Source organism: Neolamprologus brichardi, chromosome 1 (assembly GCF_056152115.1).
Source record: "Neolamprologus brichardi isolate AB-2024 chromosome 1, ASM5615211v1, whole genome shotgun sequence".
NCBI lineage: Eukaryota > Metazoa > Chordata > Actinopteri > Cichliformes > Cichlidae > Neolamprologus > Neolamprologus brichardi.
The window spans coordinates 40656759-40675599 of NC_142104.1; the positions used below are offsets into that span (position 1 = coordinate 40656759).

General features: G+C 41.4%; 1 protein-coding gene across 2 annotated transcripts in view; it reads left to right on the forward strand.

The window, feature by feature from the left end:
- LOC102788101 (nuclear receptor ROR-alpha A-like) overlaps nt 1–18841 on the forward strand; it is a 148403-nt gene that overhangs the window by 98614 nt on the left and 30948 nt on the right. The window contains exon 2 of one of the 2 annotated variants that reach the window (XM_087842141.1): nt 1508–1540. In XM_087842141.1, coding sequence (XP_087698267.1) covers nt 1508–1540 — 33 coding nt within the window. Of the gene's footprint in view, nt 1–1507; nt 1541–8576; nt 8734–18841 lie in introns of those variants that run through there. The other variant, XM_087842148.1, reaches the window with a different exon arrangement.

Sequence of the window (18841 nt, forward strand, 5' to 3'; positions counted from 1 at the left end):
CCACTGATAAAACAGTGATGTGTGGTGAGTAAGTGTCATATTAAAAAGGAAATGGAAAAAAAACATCAACTACACCCCCTACTTGAGATGGAACTACTACATGCACTTTTTTGTACATGGACATATGGGGGGGGGGGGGGGGGGGGGGGGGGAGAGAGAGAGAGAGAGAGAGTTCAGTTCAACTTTAAAGTGTTAAAAGAAAAAACATCTTAAAAAAGCGGGTTACCTTTGTAAATTATTATAATAAAATTATTTAAGATCTCACAAACATTTTGTAATCTAGGCTGAATATTCTAAAACTGTCGTAAATCCACCTCAACCCTTTCCTGTCACTACTGATATACACATACACACTAGTGTACACACACGTACACACACGACACACACACTGCAGTGACCTCGTCCAGATGGGCAGAGTGAGCCTATCAGAGGGTCGAGTCACTGTGGCCCCAGAGCGTCTCCAACCACCACCCCGTCGCTCCCACAGCCCTCTGGAGGAAGCTAGAGTATGAAGAGCTGTTGCAGCTTTGCATCATTCTGCTGCTGAGTGTCCACATTTACCCCAAAATAATGAGCCTCACTTTATGTTTGATGACACACTGAGATGCCTGTGGAAACTCAAAGGTCATTTCTTTCTTGGTTGTTATGGGTGTTCACTGTTCTTTGTGAGCCTCAAACCTCCATGGCAGCAGCAGATGTAATTATAAACAAATTTATAGACTGTCAATTACCTCATGGTTGAAGGGCTGACAATGCAGTTAGGGAGGGGACAAATTGTGGACCACCATCAAACTTTGGGTTTACTCACATTTAAAAAAAATTAACCTCTATTCGTACTGAGATAAAATTCAGTTCCTGGATCAGCTTAAATTCATTCTAACTAAAAAGTAAATACAAAGTTAACGTGACAGGACACAGCAGGGTGGTAAATGAGTTCAGGCTTAGGAACAGTTAAAGCCAGAATAGTAAAGGTATAGGATATGCTTTCAGGTTATAGTGTCATGGTTAATAAGTCAGTATTGTACAGAAATGTACAACTAGTTGTAGGAAAGCCACCGCCGTAGACAGACTCCCGCAGAGGTGATCTGTAGGGGATGGTGGATCTGTCACATCAGCTTCATAAATGTGGATGTGTATTTCAGCTTTGGGAAACTATAGGAGGTAAACATTTGATTTGGGTTTGTTTTTTCATTTTATTGGCAAAGTATGAAACTTTCCCAAACACACTCTGTTGCCTCTAACATTCTGTGGAGTGACGTCTATGGGAAGAACAAAAATTCCCAGCAAAAATCCACAAGATGAGATACTTACACTTGCTCTTGCATTGACAGTGAGCTAATAGTCTCTCATTCTACTGTCATTAGCAACAATAGCTACCACAATGCTGTGCACAACACAGACTCCAATGCAAAAACCAACAGAGACAAAAACATGAGATTGGAAAATCTGGATCTGTTCATTTGAAAAAAGGGGAAAAGCAACACTTTATCTCTGTTGTGTCTTTCAGGTTTGTCGGCAGCTGTGAAGAAGACACACTCATGTGAGTTCTGTTTTTGCATCACTGTGTATTGGTCGGTAAAACTGTTTTATCTAGACGTTGTATTAATAACATGAATGCTCCTCATTTTTAGGCACACTGGAGAGTGTTGAAGAATAGGTGAGACTAATCAGTAAGAACAAGACAGCAAATGTAAAACTAAATCCAAAGCATGAGGGCCAAAAGACTATCAAAATTTTTGCATGAATAGATTTCCTTTGTTTGCAATCTGGCCGCTGTCCCTTGAACTAAGATTCTGAGGGTAGGTGGTCTAAGTCGATTCACTCGATGAGTTTTTAATGAAGTTTCCATTCACTGTGGAACACTGAACGTGTTTTCCCCCCAACATTATAAGCGGTTTTTACTGTAAAACATGCAAGCACTGTGAGAGTGAAGGATAGATGAGGACAAATGTGTGACAGGGGACTTCTGCTAGAGTGGAGTCTCTCTCATTAGAGCTGACAAGGCTGGATAATGAATGTGAGATCCTCCTGCAGTCGTCTGTGCGTGGGACTGTCGGAGGGAGGAACGCTGATCCTCCAGGCGCTGCCCAAACAGCTCCTAACATGCTGCTGTGAATCTACTGACTGGGCCTGATGAGGGGAGGTGGAGAGCTCCGACATCGGCTGAGCGGCTTTTCCAAGCATAAATCATCCCCGTGTTCTGCCAATTTGGAGGAAGAATGAAACTCCTGCTGCACCTCAGTCTCCTCTCTCTGCTGGCAGGAGACACTCTCGCCTACAGCACTTTGATATTTACTCAGCATGGCTGTTTTCAGGAAGCTTAATCGTTTTCACTGATGCTCCACAGCTCAGTCGGGATTTGTTTTATGAAGCTGAGTGGGATGGTGGGTGAGGTGCCCTGTAAATATATCTTTAGCTTTATTTTATGAGGGAGCTTCTCTGTCACTGCACAGATTTGCTGAGACAACATGAGAGGAGGAGAGACACTTAAACCACACTGCTGTGTTAGAGGGGATATTACTGCAGGTCAACTGGAGGCATTTTGTAAAGTTCCTATAAGCTATGACCTAAAGCTAGGTGCTTTGTGAGACTTACTCATAGGTTCGGGTTGTTATTTTGAACTGTGTAAGTGCTTGAAAAAGGGAAATCCTACAACGATCAGAGTGCTATACAAAATAGTTTCCTCAGGCACTGATATTCAGTAGGAGTTTGAAGATTGGTCTTAGCTGAATGATTAGATGGAACGGACTGTTGTGGTACTTTTCACCACTGAGTGCCTACAGCACTTCTACGTTACAAGCCACATTTATCCATTTATACATGGAGCATCTCGCTCATGGATATTTCAACATGCAACTTTGGAACCTTTCTGTCAGTGGAAATGAAGTTTAACTCAACAATGTATCCCTATGAACATATTGGAGATAATTTATCTGAATTTTAGGAGTGGGACCAAACCTCTATACATGCCCCTACCGGTTCTCTATCTTTATTTCATTGGATTCTCTTTCAGGCAATCCAAGAAACCAAAACTCTCTGAACAACATGTCAGGTGCTTCAGAGAGACCAAACTCTATCGGTCATCCTTGGGAACCTCATAGCACTTTTTCTCACCGCTCGGCAATCCGGTCTGCTACATCCATCTTTCCGTAAATCAATTCAATTCAATTCAATTTTATTTATATAGCGCCAAATCACAACAAATGTCGCCTCAAGGCGCTTCATAGATACAGAGAAAAGCCCAACAATCATATGACCCCCTATGAGCAAGCACTTTGGCGACAGTGGGAAGGAAAAACTCCCTTTTAACAGGAAGAAACCTCCGGCAGAACCAGGCTCAGGGAGGGGCGGCCATCTGCTGCGACCGGTTGGGGTGAGAGAAGGAAGACAGGATAAAAGACATGCTGTGGAAGAGAGACAGAGATTAATAACAGATATGATTCAATACAGAGAGGTCTATTAACACATAGTGAGTGAGAAAGGTGACTGGAAAGGAAAAACTCAATGCATCATGGGAATCCCCCGGCAGCCTACATCTATTGCAGCATAACTAAGGGAGGATTCAGGGTCACCTGGTCCAGCCCTAACTATATGCTTTAGCAAAAAGGAAAGTTTTAAGCCTAATCTTAAAAGTAGAGATAGTGTCTGTCTCCCGAATCCAAACTGGAAGCTGGTTCCACAGAAGAGGGGCCTGAAAACTGAAGGCTCTCCCTCCCATTCTACTTTTAAATACTCTAGGAACAACAAGTAGGCCTGCAGAGTGGGAGCGAAGTGCTCTAATAGGGTAATATGGTACTACAAGGTCATTAAGATAAGATGGGGCCTGATTATTTAAGACCTTGTATGTGAGGAGCAGGATCAGAACTCCTCTCTTCACTCCATCCAGATATAAAGTGACTTTTACCCAAAAAGCCGACACACGTCAACGCTGACTCAGACGGCATGCCATTCCTATGTTCCGGGAAGGTCTCGTAAAAGTATTCTTCTGTTGAGGATCCAGACTGGACTGTAGCTCGGTTACAATGTGTCCTAAAAGAGAGAGGCATTTTTTTTCATTGTTGTTCTAACTTTGTAGCTTCTTAACACTCACATATCTAAAAGTCAGTTGAGCAGAAGCATATATAAAACTTCCAACAGCAGCTGCTGTGCGCCTTGCAGCTTGACCCACCCACCAGCGCCAGGTAGCATAGACAAGCTCTGGTAACAGAAAAAGAAGCATCCCATCACAGTTCCATGCAGCCGCCCCCTACCACAATTTCATGCGCTGCTGGAAACCAGTCACTACTTCCATGCTCTGCTGCCCCTCCATTGCTGTTTATCTTGGATAGGCACTAGGAAGCCAGTTTTTCTGTTTTCTATCCCTGCTTCGCCAAAGTGGAGAAACAAACCTTTCTATTGCTGGGATGGCAGTTTTGCTGTTTTCAATGCCTGCTTCACAAAGTGCAGAAGCAACACTTTTGGCACTGGGATGCCAGGTGCTGTCTTCTCTATCCCTTGTTCACAAAATGCAGAAGCAAGTTTTTCAACCACTGGGATGCCACCTCCTCTCTTCTCTATGCTTCATTATCAAAATGTAGCAGCAAACCTTTCTGGCACCGGGTTGCCAGCTTCTCTACAGCCTATCCTATCTATTATTTGCAAAAAACAACAATAAACATTACTGGCACCGGGTTGCCAGTTTACTGCTCTACTATACCTTCTCTGCAATATGCAACAGCAAACTTTTCTGGCACTGGGATGCCAGTTTTTCTCTGCTCTATTGGTCCTTCGCATCATCATATGTAGTAGTATGAATTGGCTTGGAGTAGGTCCTTCATATTTTTCAGAGCTGTCCACCGGACCAGATTGGAGTCTTTGGTGGTCCATTTTTGGTCTAGTCTATGTCTTAGTAATTATTCCCATGTCCTGTTTTGGTTTGGTAAATGTCTTTGCTCATGGGTTCCTCTCTTGATGGTTTCCACCTTTGTCTTGTCTCCATTGGTATCTGTTTTCCCTCCTTTGTGATTGCCTGTCCCTCCCTCTTTGCTCCCTCATTCATTTGTGGACAGTGTGCCCTGGGTGTGTCAATAGGTATGTTTCTCCCATTGTCTGATGGCCATTCATCTGTTTTTCCTCCCATGCTAACAGTGTATGTATCTGAGTTCATCCTCTTCTGCTTCGTTTGGTTTTGTATGTTTCTCATATGGACTCTGGGTTTTTAACTTGTGTTGCTTAATTTAATAATCTTCCTTTTAAAGAACTTCTTTGAAAAAAAGTGCTGAGCAGAATTTTGGATACACAATCCATCCATTGCCTGAAAATGTTCAAAAGAGCTTATTTGTGATATCTTCAAAGGCTTGGCTTTTTCTTTTTCTAGTACCCCCTTAAATGTTCAGTGGTGTTGAAGTTGGGTAACTGTGTATGAAAGTCCATGACTAGCAGGACTCCTTGGTCGTCTTTGGTCTTCAAGTAGTTCTCAGATCTTTGAGGTTTGTTTTGGCTCATTATCTGGCTGTAGTATGAATTTTTCTCCATAAAGATGAAAACTGTTGGTGGTTATCCAAAGCTAAAAGTGAAGGTGGACCTTTCATAACAGTTAATTGGAGTAATAGGTTCTTCATTTTGACAATTCTGCATCTGATTATCTGAACAAGCCTTTAATAATAACAATAAAATAATAATAATTAATAAACTTTGACAAGGGTGATGCATTTCAGAAACTCCATTTCTATATTTATGCAACGGGAAAAACAGATCTTTTACACTGTTTTCCTTGTCCCTTTATCTCTTTGCTTGGCATCAGACTGTGTGCTCTGTTAATGTTTGTAACATCTCTGTAGGGTTATATCCAAACCTGTTGCTTTGGCTTTAAAGTGCTTGACATGGGTTTTCCATCACCCCGGCGGGTGGGCGGGCAGCTTGGACGCTAATATTTGGGAACATGATCACTGGAGATTGAGACGACGTAGGAAAAACTGATTCTAACTCGTCCGAGGATTTACAAGATATTTAGAAGACTTGATGGTCAGAGGTTTTAGTTTTCTGAAAACCTGTGAACATGATAACTTGAGAGACCTCCTAAGATTTTGAAATTGAGAACATAATGTTTGAATCTCAGGAGATCAAATTTTCTGAAAATCTTGTGAATGTGAGGCAGCACTAGCAATAACTTAATTAAGAAAATCTCAACATTCATGTCAGTTTTATTGTGAATGTGTGTGTAATCTATGAACCCGTTTTTGCCAAATAAGACGTGCTAGTCCTTTGTTCTCTGCACTCCAAACCTGGGTTTGGTGGATATCTTTAGACTCGTGCTGCTGAAGGCCTGGATGTAACTGGCTGACAGATTTCTGCTGAAGCTGCGTCTCTCAGCGGTTTCTTGCTGCGTCGTCCTCTGTTATCTTCCTCTTTGCTTAGTTTTTGCTGTTCGTTCTGTCTGTCTTTGCATTGTGCTCTCTTCCTTCCTTTTCATGTCTCTCCTACCTCTTGTTTCTTTGAACTGTTTGTTTTGTCAACCACAGCGATGGAGGGCGGCAGCATGACACCACACGACTGTGTGCTTTTTTCTTTGTCACATTCCTCTGCGTCTCTCCTGAAAGGGAAAAGTGTTTTTTTTTTTCAGTGCAGCAATACAACTCTAAATCCAACTCCAACTGAACATGAACTCCACCATTTTTTCTGCTAATCACTTTCAGGGCTTTCTTTATTTTATTTTTATGTTTTTTCTTTGTGTTATTTCCTGTCTCTATTATGTCATTTTTCATGTGGTTGTGGACAATTAAGTCATTTTTTATGTCTGTTTGTTTCAAATGCAAAACTGTGATTGGGTGTTGTTTTGTGTTTATTTGACATAATCTTGCTATTTTTAGGCATTATTGTGCATCTCATTTGTCTCTTTGTGATGTATCTGTCTGCACCACTGCAGATCTCATGCCAGGGTTTCATTACCAAAAACTATCTGAACTAATTGACCTGCGACATGACAGGGTTTTTTTTCTTTTTAAATTATGGGGCACAGTGATAGTGAAGAATGTTGTTTTCTTCAATTTGACCTAACGATAGCAGTGCCGTCTCACTGCTATAATGACCAAAATGCAAAGATAGCACAATAATGAGAAAGCCTGTTTAATAACTTATTGTCACAGAGAGAACCAGTCAAACATCTTTGGCATGTGGTAAAAAGTGAAACTGGCAGCATTAATCTGCAGCTGACAAATCGGTAGAAATGATGCACCACGGTTATGTTGACATCTCAAAGAAAACTTTCCAGCGTCTCAGTTAGAGCTGAGGCTGTTTAAGAGGAAAGAGGAACCCCATTTCATTTTAGCTGTTGCTTTTAAGAAATCTGATAAACTTCCCATCTAAATGAAACCTTCTGCCTCACCAGGAAGCCAAATGGAGGAAAATACATAACTATAAACAAAAGAAACCAAAAAATGTTCTTATTTTTATTTAATTTAATTTATGTGTAAGAGACTCTGCTGCATTTTGTAGTCATTTTGTGTTCATGCTGGTTTGTGTGTGTGAGGTGGAGAGGAGGGGAATGATGCAACACCAAAAATGACTTAAAAATACAGTCAGTGTAGAATATGGCTTCCTTCTTCAGAGTGTTTCTCGAGTGTTTGTTTCCATACACTCTCCTGTTTAAATGTCCAACTGTACAGCATTAACAAGCATGTTTGTACTGCAACAAATTTCGGAATCGTTGACTTTGGAATCAGTCTGGATTACCTCACTGACGTTACTGTTTAGTATTTTAGATTGCAACATTATAATTATAATATTGATCAGCACCATAATGCCATTACTTTACCAGCGAATAACTGGTAAGGTCAAATAAAAACTGCTCTAAAAGTATGACTGGAGGCATTTAAAAGCAACTCTTCTTGAGATTTTATTTTTTCTTTGCTGGATCACCACCTCACAGGTGGTACAGCACTACTAGGCTGCCTGACTACAGTCTACCTGATATTCCTGTGCTGGTGTTATTCATGCGTCATCATAATGTTTGTCCAGGATCAACATTGCAACTGGCCTCTCACCTTGTTGCGATGCCATATCTTTGGAATGTGGAAGAAGGAGAAAAAAAATGTCTTTGTTTATGTAAAACTCTCTTCTGGAACAAGTGCTCAGCATTTCAGGGTTTAAAAAAAATTATTATTAGGTATTATCAATTTAGGTTTGCTATTAACCAAATTTAGGTTACTCATGTTCTTTTGCTAGTAATAGTTTTTTATAGCATTAGCTAGCTTCTTGGCTAATGCTAACTGCTTATACAATGTGATTGGTCAGTTGCAATGTTGATCCTGGACAAACATCATGATGATGTAAGAACAACACCAAAAGTTGACTGACATAAATGTTGCAGATTGGTCATTTTGTTGATTTTGTGTCCCTTTGTGGTACTTTGTGTTTCTTTGGTGTCATTCTGTGTTCCTTCTCATCAGTGGTTCATATTTTTGTGTTGGGTTTTTTTTGTTGTGTGGTTTTATATAATTTTGAGATTGTACGCTCACGGTGCTTTAAAAGTGTCCTCTCATTGGCTGATAGCTGTGTCAATAAGAGGTGCAGGTAAGTGATGAGGCGGGGTCAGAACGATGACGTTGCAGTCACATGTATCCTCATGCTGTGCCGAGCAGCCGGAGGATGACAGTGCTGATAGAGCTGCCGCTGGTCTCACACAGGGAGCTGTGTTACTGTTTTCTCCACGAGCCTGGATTATAACTATGTATTTTGTCATTACTGCCATGAAAGGTGAGTGTAAAAGGTGTGTGTGTGTGTCATTTTACTTTGGGTTTAGAGTTTTCTTTCAGCGCTTCAACATGATTGTTGGTCCACGGAGAAGCTCCACTCTGCTTTTTGTTTTATACGGTTTCCCTGGTTTGTGTGCGCTCATCCTCACCGAGCTGTCAGCGCAGCTCTACATGTGTTGTTGTGTCTGATAACTGTTGGAGCGCAGAAACACGACACCCTCACTGATCGTGGAAATGCTATTTTGGGAAACGTGAGTCAAGTTAGTGGGACTTTAAAGTATGGGAGGTGGAGGATGAGGCAGACAGCAGACGGGGTGTCTGTGAAAGTTGACGATACGGTCTTGAGATGCGCTCCGTGTAATTGAAAGTTGCGGGGAGGAGGATTAACTATTTCTTTTTTTAAAGCTTGTGGCATTGCTCCAGGTTTCTCCATGTGCTTTTCTGTGTGGAGCTCTTTGCTTCACATCGAAATGGAAAAGAAAATCGAGGTGTGGGCAGGGGCGGACTACAAGACGGTGTGTTCCTGGGCAGTCGCGCATAAAAGCCCCCCCAACCAACTTAGACTTGCTGGATGTGCAGGTTCTCCTCTGTTAGATAAAATGGGACAGAGTTAAAAAGCTCCACTACATTTGTGGCTCTGTCTCATGACCAAAGCCCAAGTTTATGTATGCAGTATTCATTCTGAAACATTTGGACGGCTGATGAGCATGCTGGGAAATCCACTGCTTGTATTTCCTTTGTGTTTTTGTCAAGAACTGAAAGGCTGTTCCGACTTATATGTTGAAAATATGCAGTCATATGTATGTATGTGTGGACTTGTGTGTGGTTGACTTATGTAAAAATTAGTCCAGTGGAAACAGTTATTCAATGAGTAACTCTATGAATGAGTGTGCTTGTTTGGTACAATCCCCTGTCCACTCAGCCTGTGAGGACCTGTGGTTCATGGGCTTCTCTCATTTGTTCCATGGTCACAGACGTTACACTTGTCTTCAGGTTACAATAGCAAGGCTCAATCTGTAGCTGAGTAGTCGATTCATTGTGAGCTTGTAGCATAAACTTATGTTAAATGTGTCCATTCGCCCGACCTCTGACTGCAGTTGTTGTCCATGGTACTGATCAGAAGCTGGAAAAATGCTGTTGGTGTTATTGATTATTGCTATAAGATATTATTTTTCAGTTTCTGTGTGTGTGTGTGTGTGGATGCGTGAGAGAGAGCGAGAGTGAGTGAGTTAGCAATAAGGTCTCAAAACAATGATCTGCCCTGGGGTTGATCACATGATCACAGACGTGTGGCACGCTCCGGTCTCATTTGACATATTACAGGGTTGTTTTTGTTGCATTTGTAGCAGTCAGTCATCTAATTTAATATAATTTATCAAAACTGTGGTTTGGGTTTTTTCCCTTTTAGGTCTTGCTTTATTTCTTGTGTAGAGATGCAACAATGCTTATATGTTGACATTATACACCGTATAAAAATGAAGTGCCTTAAACCTGCGTTCTGTTTAATGGTTACTGGAAGGGCAAGCCCTGTGGTTGCACTTTTGGGTGTATAGAGGTTTATGGGAAATGGACCTTCAGCTCCCTTGCTCTGTGTGTTTCGGGTCTCAGTGAATCAAAAATGAAGTGCACTTTGTAAATTACTTTGGTCTTCTGAATGCAGAGTGAAATATCTTGCCACAGGCCTCAGCACTTTTACTGTGGTAAAGGTTTTCCTATCAAATACAAACACTGGCGGTCTGGCTGATCACTTCTTCCCCACTGAGAGCGAGACCTAGAAGTGCACTGCCCTTTGTAAGGAGATTTGTGGGGTAAATTCCCTGAAGGGTTGTTGAACTGGAAGTGCAAACTCAGGTCTTTCATAATCTTTTAAAAAACCTCTATCTGCAGAGTTCATCTAGAGTTTAGCTTCAAGCTAAATTTTTAAATCCAGCTGTTGATGTCACTGTGATGCGTCGGCGCTTCTGATACGAGGCCAGACTGTCATGTTTAATGTGTCTGCAATAAGTCATAAAGACACGATCGTTTAATTGAATAATTATGTAAAAATATAATATAAGCTCTGGCGCACTTGGTTCTATGATAGGTCTTAAAGGGTTAATTGAGTTCAAACTGTCAGTGCTTTAGTCTGCCCAGCAGATTCAAAACCGTCATTTTTCTTTGTTTCATGAACGATTTGAAACACATGCTTACATTTAGCTTCAGGTGCTTCTCCTTTAGTAAGAAACTTTACAGCTGTTCAAGTTGATTTGTATTTTCTTGATAATTGCAAAGTGTGTGTGTGTGTGTGTGTGTGTGTGTGTGTGTGTGTGTGTGTGTGTGTGTGTGTGTGTGTGTGTGTGTGTGTGTGTGTGTGTGTGTGTGTGGTTTAATGCTGTCTGTTCCAGATTCCCAATCTGTGAGAAAACACTGCAGGAGGCATTTAGCCAGCCTGTTATGTCAGAGGATTACAACAGCCAGGAGATTATTTAACTGTTTCTTAGGGGGAGGGGGAGCGTGGTGACATCACTGGTGACATTGTGATCAAAAAGTGCGCGCAGTTGTTTACATAAACAGAAAAGACAGAAAAAAGTATGAATATTTGAAACAGTTTAGAAATATTGTCGATTATGGCAGAAAGCATTTTTACATTCTGCACAATAATTCTAATCTCAGCGATTTAAAAAAAAAAAAAAAAAAAAAAAAAAAAAGAAGAGAAAAAAAGAAGATGCTTGGGCTCGCTGATTTCCCAAAAGGGCTCCAGTGGATGGATCCGCATGTTGATTTCCTTGAACTTCAAATATAAATTATGATATAAAATAACAAAGTGCTGTCTGGTATTTGGAGCTCGATGTGACTCTTAGCCCTTTCCCACAAGTGCCCACTCGGATCGGCTTCGCTCGACTCGAGTCAGTCTTTAGGGTTTTCCATTAAGTGGTAGTACCTGGTGCCGGTTCTTTTTTTAAGAACCTACTCGCCGGAGTTCCAAGCGCTTGGAAAACCATGATCGCAACAGACTGCATGCCACCGATTGGCTGATGTCACTGTGAGTCGTGAGAGCAACTCCTTCAAGAAAATCAAAACCACCATTTTTGAAAAACAATGATGGCAATAATTGAAAAAACAACATGTGTCTGACACACATAAGGTGGGACTCGATTGTAATGGAAAATGACCGAGACTGAGACCGAATACTAGCAGAGAAGGGCTGTGTGAGAATAACCGTGGTTCCCCGGTGTTGTGTATCCTACACTGCTGGTGTCAGCAGGTCGAATTGTGGCCTGTCAGGCTACACAACTCAGGAAACCCGCGCTGTACGCACGCAGGGAGTGATTTAGAGCTGCGAACAAGGTGACAGACCCTTCGTGATCCAGAACAGAAGACTTTTAATGGCTTTTAGTTCCTCTTGATAGATCTTGTTGGCCAAAGGCCTTTTTGTTCTCAGTCATCTTTTTCTGTTGGAAGCCAGAATGGAAATTTCAGTTCAGTTCCATTAATTCAGCAGCCGTAGCTCCAAGTGCACATCAGATGAAATTACATGCAGCTGATGACATGATTGTTTCTGAACCAGCAACGTTTTACACAAACTCGTTAGCAACATTTTGTGAATGCACTGCATGACTCTGCCGCATGTGCTGCACACTCAAACTGTCTCCGCATTCATTTGTGTTTATAAATATCTCCCAACATGTGCAGGGTACAGTAACTATTAAAATACCTGCAGGACAGCGCTGGCTATCTAAACCTCAGAGATATCCAGGAGTTATCCATGAGCACATGATGGAGTCTTTCAGGAAATATCTGTTGGCATATCACACTCTGTCATCAGCATGCTACAACTGACCAGGAACTCTGCTCTGCGCTGTATGAATCACTGCCTCTAGCAGAATATAGGACTGTAGTTTTTCAGGAGTGCGATAATCATAAGTAACCATAAGTTACTGTCCATTACAGTTTGGCCTTATATATAAATGGCAGCTGCCTGTTTTATATTTCCTGTAGGAAGTAGTTTTTTTTTCTTAAGACACAGAATGGATTCATCCAGCTTTCTGATGGATCCAAGTCTGGCCTGGATTTTACACTCTGCATTTAGTAGCAGCTTTTCCCCCCCAAACAACTAAGTTGGTCACAGTAAATGATAAAACGCCACACAAAAACAAAACACGTTTTGTAAAAATAAACATGAAAATAATTCCTCAGTAAAGCAGAATGTAAAACCACGCATGCATTTCAACAGAAGACAAAGAAGGAGGCCCTTTTATTAACCACCAAACAAACCTTGACACATTTCTGAGGCTGAGTGGCGTCTCCCGCTGCTTTGATCCAGTGTCTGAGAAACGCTATTTTTTTCTTTCTTTAGAGCTCAGTTTCTGATAATTTATCCATTAGGGATTTGTTTTGCTCAGGCTTTAGCATTTTTGGAGTAAACAGCAGTGGCTCTTGTGATATTCTTTCTTGCTCATTAGCCTTCACTTAGTGCTGCTATCTTGCTAATTACACATTATACTGTGGTATCTGTACAGTAAGCAAATGCAGCATCCCGAGGGAAAACTCTGGAAGTTCATCTGGATTCCTGGTTCAAAGTGAAAGTAAGATATTTGTTGTGTACTGATAAATAAAGTAAAAAAGCAGTGCAGCGTTAGAGTGAAACAAAAAAAGGCAGGAGGTGTGGGGAAAAAGACAAAAAGATAATGAAAAAAAGAGATGTTTGTTTATTTATTAATAAACTCTTCATTTTAATCATTAATTTTCTATGTTTTCCCCCCATTGTTAAAATTCTTCTATGTTTTTAGTTATTTGGGCATTATTTCACATGGTTCCCTTTTCTTTGTTTTCAAAAAAAGGTTAAATATCTTTTTTCTTCATTGTGTCTGCATGACAGTGGCAGACACTGGGTCATTGTGGCTTCTCACGTGCAGAAATGTGGCTTCTGTCGGTTCATTTAAGCCCCCTGTATGAACCAGTGCAGTCCAAATCAGCAGTGAGGTCTTTGAAACAGAAATATGGATGGTTACGCAGGTGGAGGTGAAGCAGAGACTCACGGTTTGGCGATTAGTGTGCCGACCTGCTAGAGAGGTGACTAATCGAACCACCAACTGTGGCTGATGAACAAGCTGCTGCTTCATCTGCTCACAGCCTGAATGAGCGTGTTGGTGCTCCATGTGTGGCACCATATGTCTGCTGTTTTTACATCAACTCTGAAAATTTGGAAGCTGGACGAGGAGATTAAAGAACGGAGCCTGTTAGCAACGTCTGAGCAAGAGCAGTTGAGGCGAGATCTTGGGTCCTCCTGGGAGGGAGCATGGCCTTTGCAGTGTGGTGGACTGAGGACTAAACTCACGCTGGCAGCAGCAGCGTTTCATCTGTCACTCACTTAATACAGTGATTCAGTTTTGCAAGCTAAATCACAGAGGACAGAATTTTTAACTTCAAATATCAGCCAGAGGCCAGCTGAGAAAAGTGTCCTATGATATGCTCAACAGCATAATGAGCAATGGGAGGGATCTGCACCGGAAAGCTGACACAAATCCGAAAAAAAAATCTTATTTTGAACTTGAACCTCTGGATCTTGCCCAAGGATATTTAGGCATGCAGACTGGAGAAGCAAGGGGTCAAACAACCACCAACCCTCCCATTAGTAGATGACCTGCTGCTTCCTGAGCTGTGGCCACCCAGACTCAAAGTGCTGAAACCTATTTTAGGGACATGTTCCACATCTTGGATCAGCGTCACAATAACAGCCTGGCCTATGAGACAGCTGGTGAGGAAAAGACAAAGTCTGGAAAGGTCTGGGGCTGGCTCCTTAGCAGTGACCAACCTTGTGAAGGAAAGGTGAGTAATCAGTTGTCCGTAGTGTGTTTGCCTCAGATGAATAACAAATACAAAGAAGTTGCCCTAAAAGTTTCGTCCATGTCCATGTACATTCATATTACTGTTAGTTTACCTGGGTCATCCACCCAAGTCCACATGTGAGAGATGCAGATAACTAGGACTGAGCTGAAAGTCTTCAGTGTCCAAATCAGGATTAATTTTTCAATGAGAAAAAGAGATGCCAACATTATTCATTATCCCTCAATTAGAATTATTATCACTAATCACCACTCGTCTAGCCCTGACACGGGGACTGGGATACATAACCACGTGACCAACTTTTCTTTGATCAGGCTGTTGGAAAAGTCAAACATCTGGAATTTGTCTGTGGTCTGGAATAATAAGTACTATTGTATTTTTGCCTTTAGCATTTTCTTTTTCATAGATTCAACTAAAGAAGTGTCAACAAATTGTTTTTTTTGTTGGTTTTTTTTGACAACCTGAAAGTGCCTAAAGATGCATTTTAATGTATTTTGCATGATTATTTCCTATGTGTAGGCACAACATGGGTTCATCTCTTGAACACCCAGCAAGTAGATCATTATGAACACCTGCCTAATACTGTGTTTGGTCCCCCTTTTGCTGCTATTAACAGCTCTGACCCATCAAACCATGGATTCCACTAGTCCATGGTTCTGATGCTCAGATGCCCATTGTTGGCTCGTTTGGTAGTCCACAGGGTCAGCGTGAGCATCCCGCTTTGTTTGTTGCTACGCAGCGCCATACGCAATAATCTATGATGCACATCAGTGAGCTTTGGCCGCTTATGACTCTGGTTCACCATTGTTCCTTTCTCTGATGACTTTAGATAGATCCTGACCACTGCGGACCAGGAACACCCCACCAGAGCGGCATCTTCGGAAATGCTCTGACCGACTCACCTAGCCATTAATATTTAGCCCCTGTTGAAGGCGCTCAAGTCCTTACGCCTGCCTGTTTTTGGTGATTCTACACATCAACTTTGAGGACCAAATGTTCACTTGCTCTCTAGAAGTGCCACCATGACGAGACGATCGGTGTTGTTTACTTCACCTTTCAGTGATCACCTGATCGGTGGACATGAGTTTTTGTGCTTCGGTAGCTTAGCAAATAAAAATTGCTCTTATTGTTGAGATAAAAGGACTGGACTGAAAATGAAGATGACATCATAATTGGTCTTTAAGTAGTGGAAATTCATATGTTGAGTGGTACGCAAGTTTATCCTTGTTCCAAGTGGTCTTTTTACTATGTTATATTAAAAACCACCGATGCAAGCAAGTTATTCATCAAGTAACTTAAAAATATGTACAAGATCGTGCAAAATGTATAATATGAAGAACAGCGCTGGGTACATGTTAGGGCCACTGAAGGTAGGAAAAAATAAGGGTCAAAATTTTTTATGTTATGTGAAAAAAAACTTCTCTGTACAACAACCCAAGCACAACGCTTTAAATATAAGAGTCAGCAACAACCTTGGCATCGTTATTTGTATTTGATGCCTCCATCCAACAACGGAAATCATCAATGCAGCCAGGAATCCCTATAACATAAGGTTTATCCTAAGAGTCCATCTGCCAAATAGCGTATGGAACTTTAGTGCTGTTGCCTAAGATGTTGACCTCTTTGAGTCTCCACACTGTGGGGATTAGTTGCTTTAATAATCAGTCAGATTGTGTCCTGTGGTACCACGAGTCCCATTCAAATAGCTCAAAGATGTAACCAGTGATATCCTTGCATCTGTTCATTGTGCTGTTGTTCTTGTCTGCTCTTTTCTTTTGGACCCAGGTCACAACAGCATCTCTGCAAAGTCTGCATGCTTATGATAATATGATGATTCTCAGCTAAAATCACAAACATTTCTTTGTTGCTAAACCCAATTCAAAAGCATAATTTAATTAGGTCAATGTTGGCATGGTGCATAGCAAACCTGATGCCCAAAGTGATGAGTTTCCTTAACCACAAAACACTATTTTCCGAGTTATCCATTACAAATGTGCCACGTTTTTCTCACAACTTTGAAACTTCAGTATCAAAGTTTTTCCTTCCATCATTGAGCTTCATATGCCATCGTAGTTCATTAGAAGATTAGACACATGGATTAATGTGGGAATATTAAAGTACACAACTGTAGAAGAGCTTACATCACCTTCACTTTGGCCATTTAGTGAGGAAAAGCTGCTAATTTCAGTCTTTCAGCACCTCCAACATGATCATTTTCTGCTTTTTTCTGTTTTTATTTTTTAAATTAAATTGCTGAAAACTGATCGTATATAGATCCAGGGCTAAGCAATAAAAAAGCATCATCTTGGGTTCTGTGAAATTTTGATGGTCTGACATTGTAATGATGTAAAAAAAAGAGCAAGAAAATGTAACAAATGGTAATAATAGCAGTTGGTGGAAATAAATCCCCAAATGATCAGGATGAAATAGCCTTTATGTGACCTGGGGTTTAAATAAATTAAGGAGTGATAATTATCATGATATTGATTTTTACCCTGCAGCTTAAGTTGACCTTTGGTTTTGATAAGTAAGCTGTGACAACGTGCCACCCCCACCTTCTTCTTCTCACTCTTTACATCAGTAACCCTCGGAGGAAATTGTTTTAATGACTCATCAGCTGTCATAGATGCAGCTATAAACTTTCACAAAGCTTTAATGTTTGTCAGCGTCTGCTCAAGCGTCTGCTGTGAAAACACCCGTCAACCTGCAGAGCATGTGGCGAAGCCTCTGTTTGTGAATCGGTTTAAGCAGTACAGAGTTAGACCTGTGTATGAAGCTCCCTCAGAGAGAGCTCAGCTTCTGCTTCACCCTTTTTCTACCTTTCATCTTCTCTGCTCCTCTCAGATAAAAGTGTTCGTGGTCTCTGTCATCCTTAGTGCAGTCTAAGTGAGAAGAGATTTCTGACAACATTTCACCAAAATAAAATGGTGAAATGTTGTCAGAAAGGTGGAAGGAGGACGAGGTCTGACTCCTAACACTCACAATAGCAACAAATGAATTGAGAGACCAACATTTGTCCATTTCTAAACAATCTTCCAATGGGATGATGATCAAGGATTAGGATTGTGTTGATGGGTGATGAAATCTGGGATCTATGATGTTTAAAGTGGTAGCCATGTTTTCCTAATAATGGAAGAAGTCAGGACTGACTGTGTTATTCAGATCTATATCTGCCTGACTATGGTTTCATGTCAGCAAGCATGAATATGACCAGTGCTGTTGACACAGATGTGTTTGGGCAAGTTCATGTAGTGTTTGTGTACTCTTTGAAATGAATTTGAATGCATGAGACGATTATACTGATCTGTTGCCACCTCAAAACAGGAGAAACCAGAAAAGTCATGTTTCTGTCTTGTTTTGATTTTGGAAGTCCAAGTACTGTATTTATGAAGAAATGCTATTCAGCTGTTTGTTTTACTGAATGTCCTGTTCCTGCTCAAACACAGTGGTGTTTTTGAGTAGCTTATCTGCTTGGCAATTTAATTAAAAACTTTTAGATACCTTCTTTTTTCATAGTATAATCTTCACGTGCTTCATCCGAAGCCCACTTTCTGTGTACTCACTACCTAACTTATAGCCAAAGTATTCACTCACTGTGTCTTTACTGTTTCGCTAGCTTAGCTTAGCTCATACCCGACTCGCTAGCAGCATGGCCTCTTCACCTGTCCCTCCTGCACTTTCCTGCTCATTGTGTCAGATGTTCAGTTACTCCTCGGCCTCCTTTAGCAGTAATGATACTTGTAACAAATGTAGCATATTTGCAGCTCTGGAGGCCAGGATTACTGAATTGGAGACTCGGCTTCGTACCCTTCATTCACCCCTAGCTAGCCAGGCCCCTGTAGCTGGTGCAGCCGAAGATGGCGTAGGCCCCGCTAGATGTTCCCTGGCAGACCCCAAGCAGCTGGGGAAAGAGGGCGGCTGGGTGACGGTGAGGAGGAAGCATAGTTTTAAACAGAAGCCCCAGGTACATGACCAACCTGTTCATGTGTCTAACCGTTTTTTTCCCACTCTGTGACACACCCACCGGGGGTCAAACTCTGGTAATTGGTGATTCTGTTCTCAGACATGTGAAGCTAGAGACACCGGCAACCATTGTCAATTGTCTTCCTGTAGTTTTCTCTGGTCCCCTCCCCAGTCAGACCAGGAGTGATTGCTGGCTGACTGAGTGGTGTCCAAGAAACGATGTGGGTTCATAGATAACTGGCAAACCTTCTGGAGGACTCATAATCATCCCACAGATGTAATATTATCTACAGCTACTTTCAGTACCATTGATATTCATT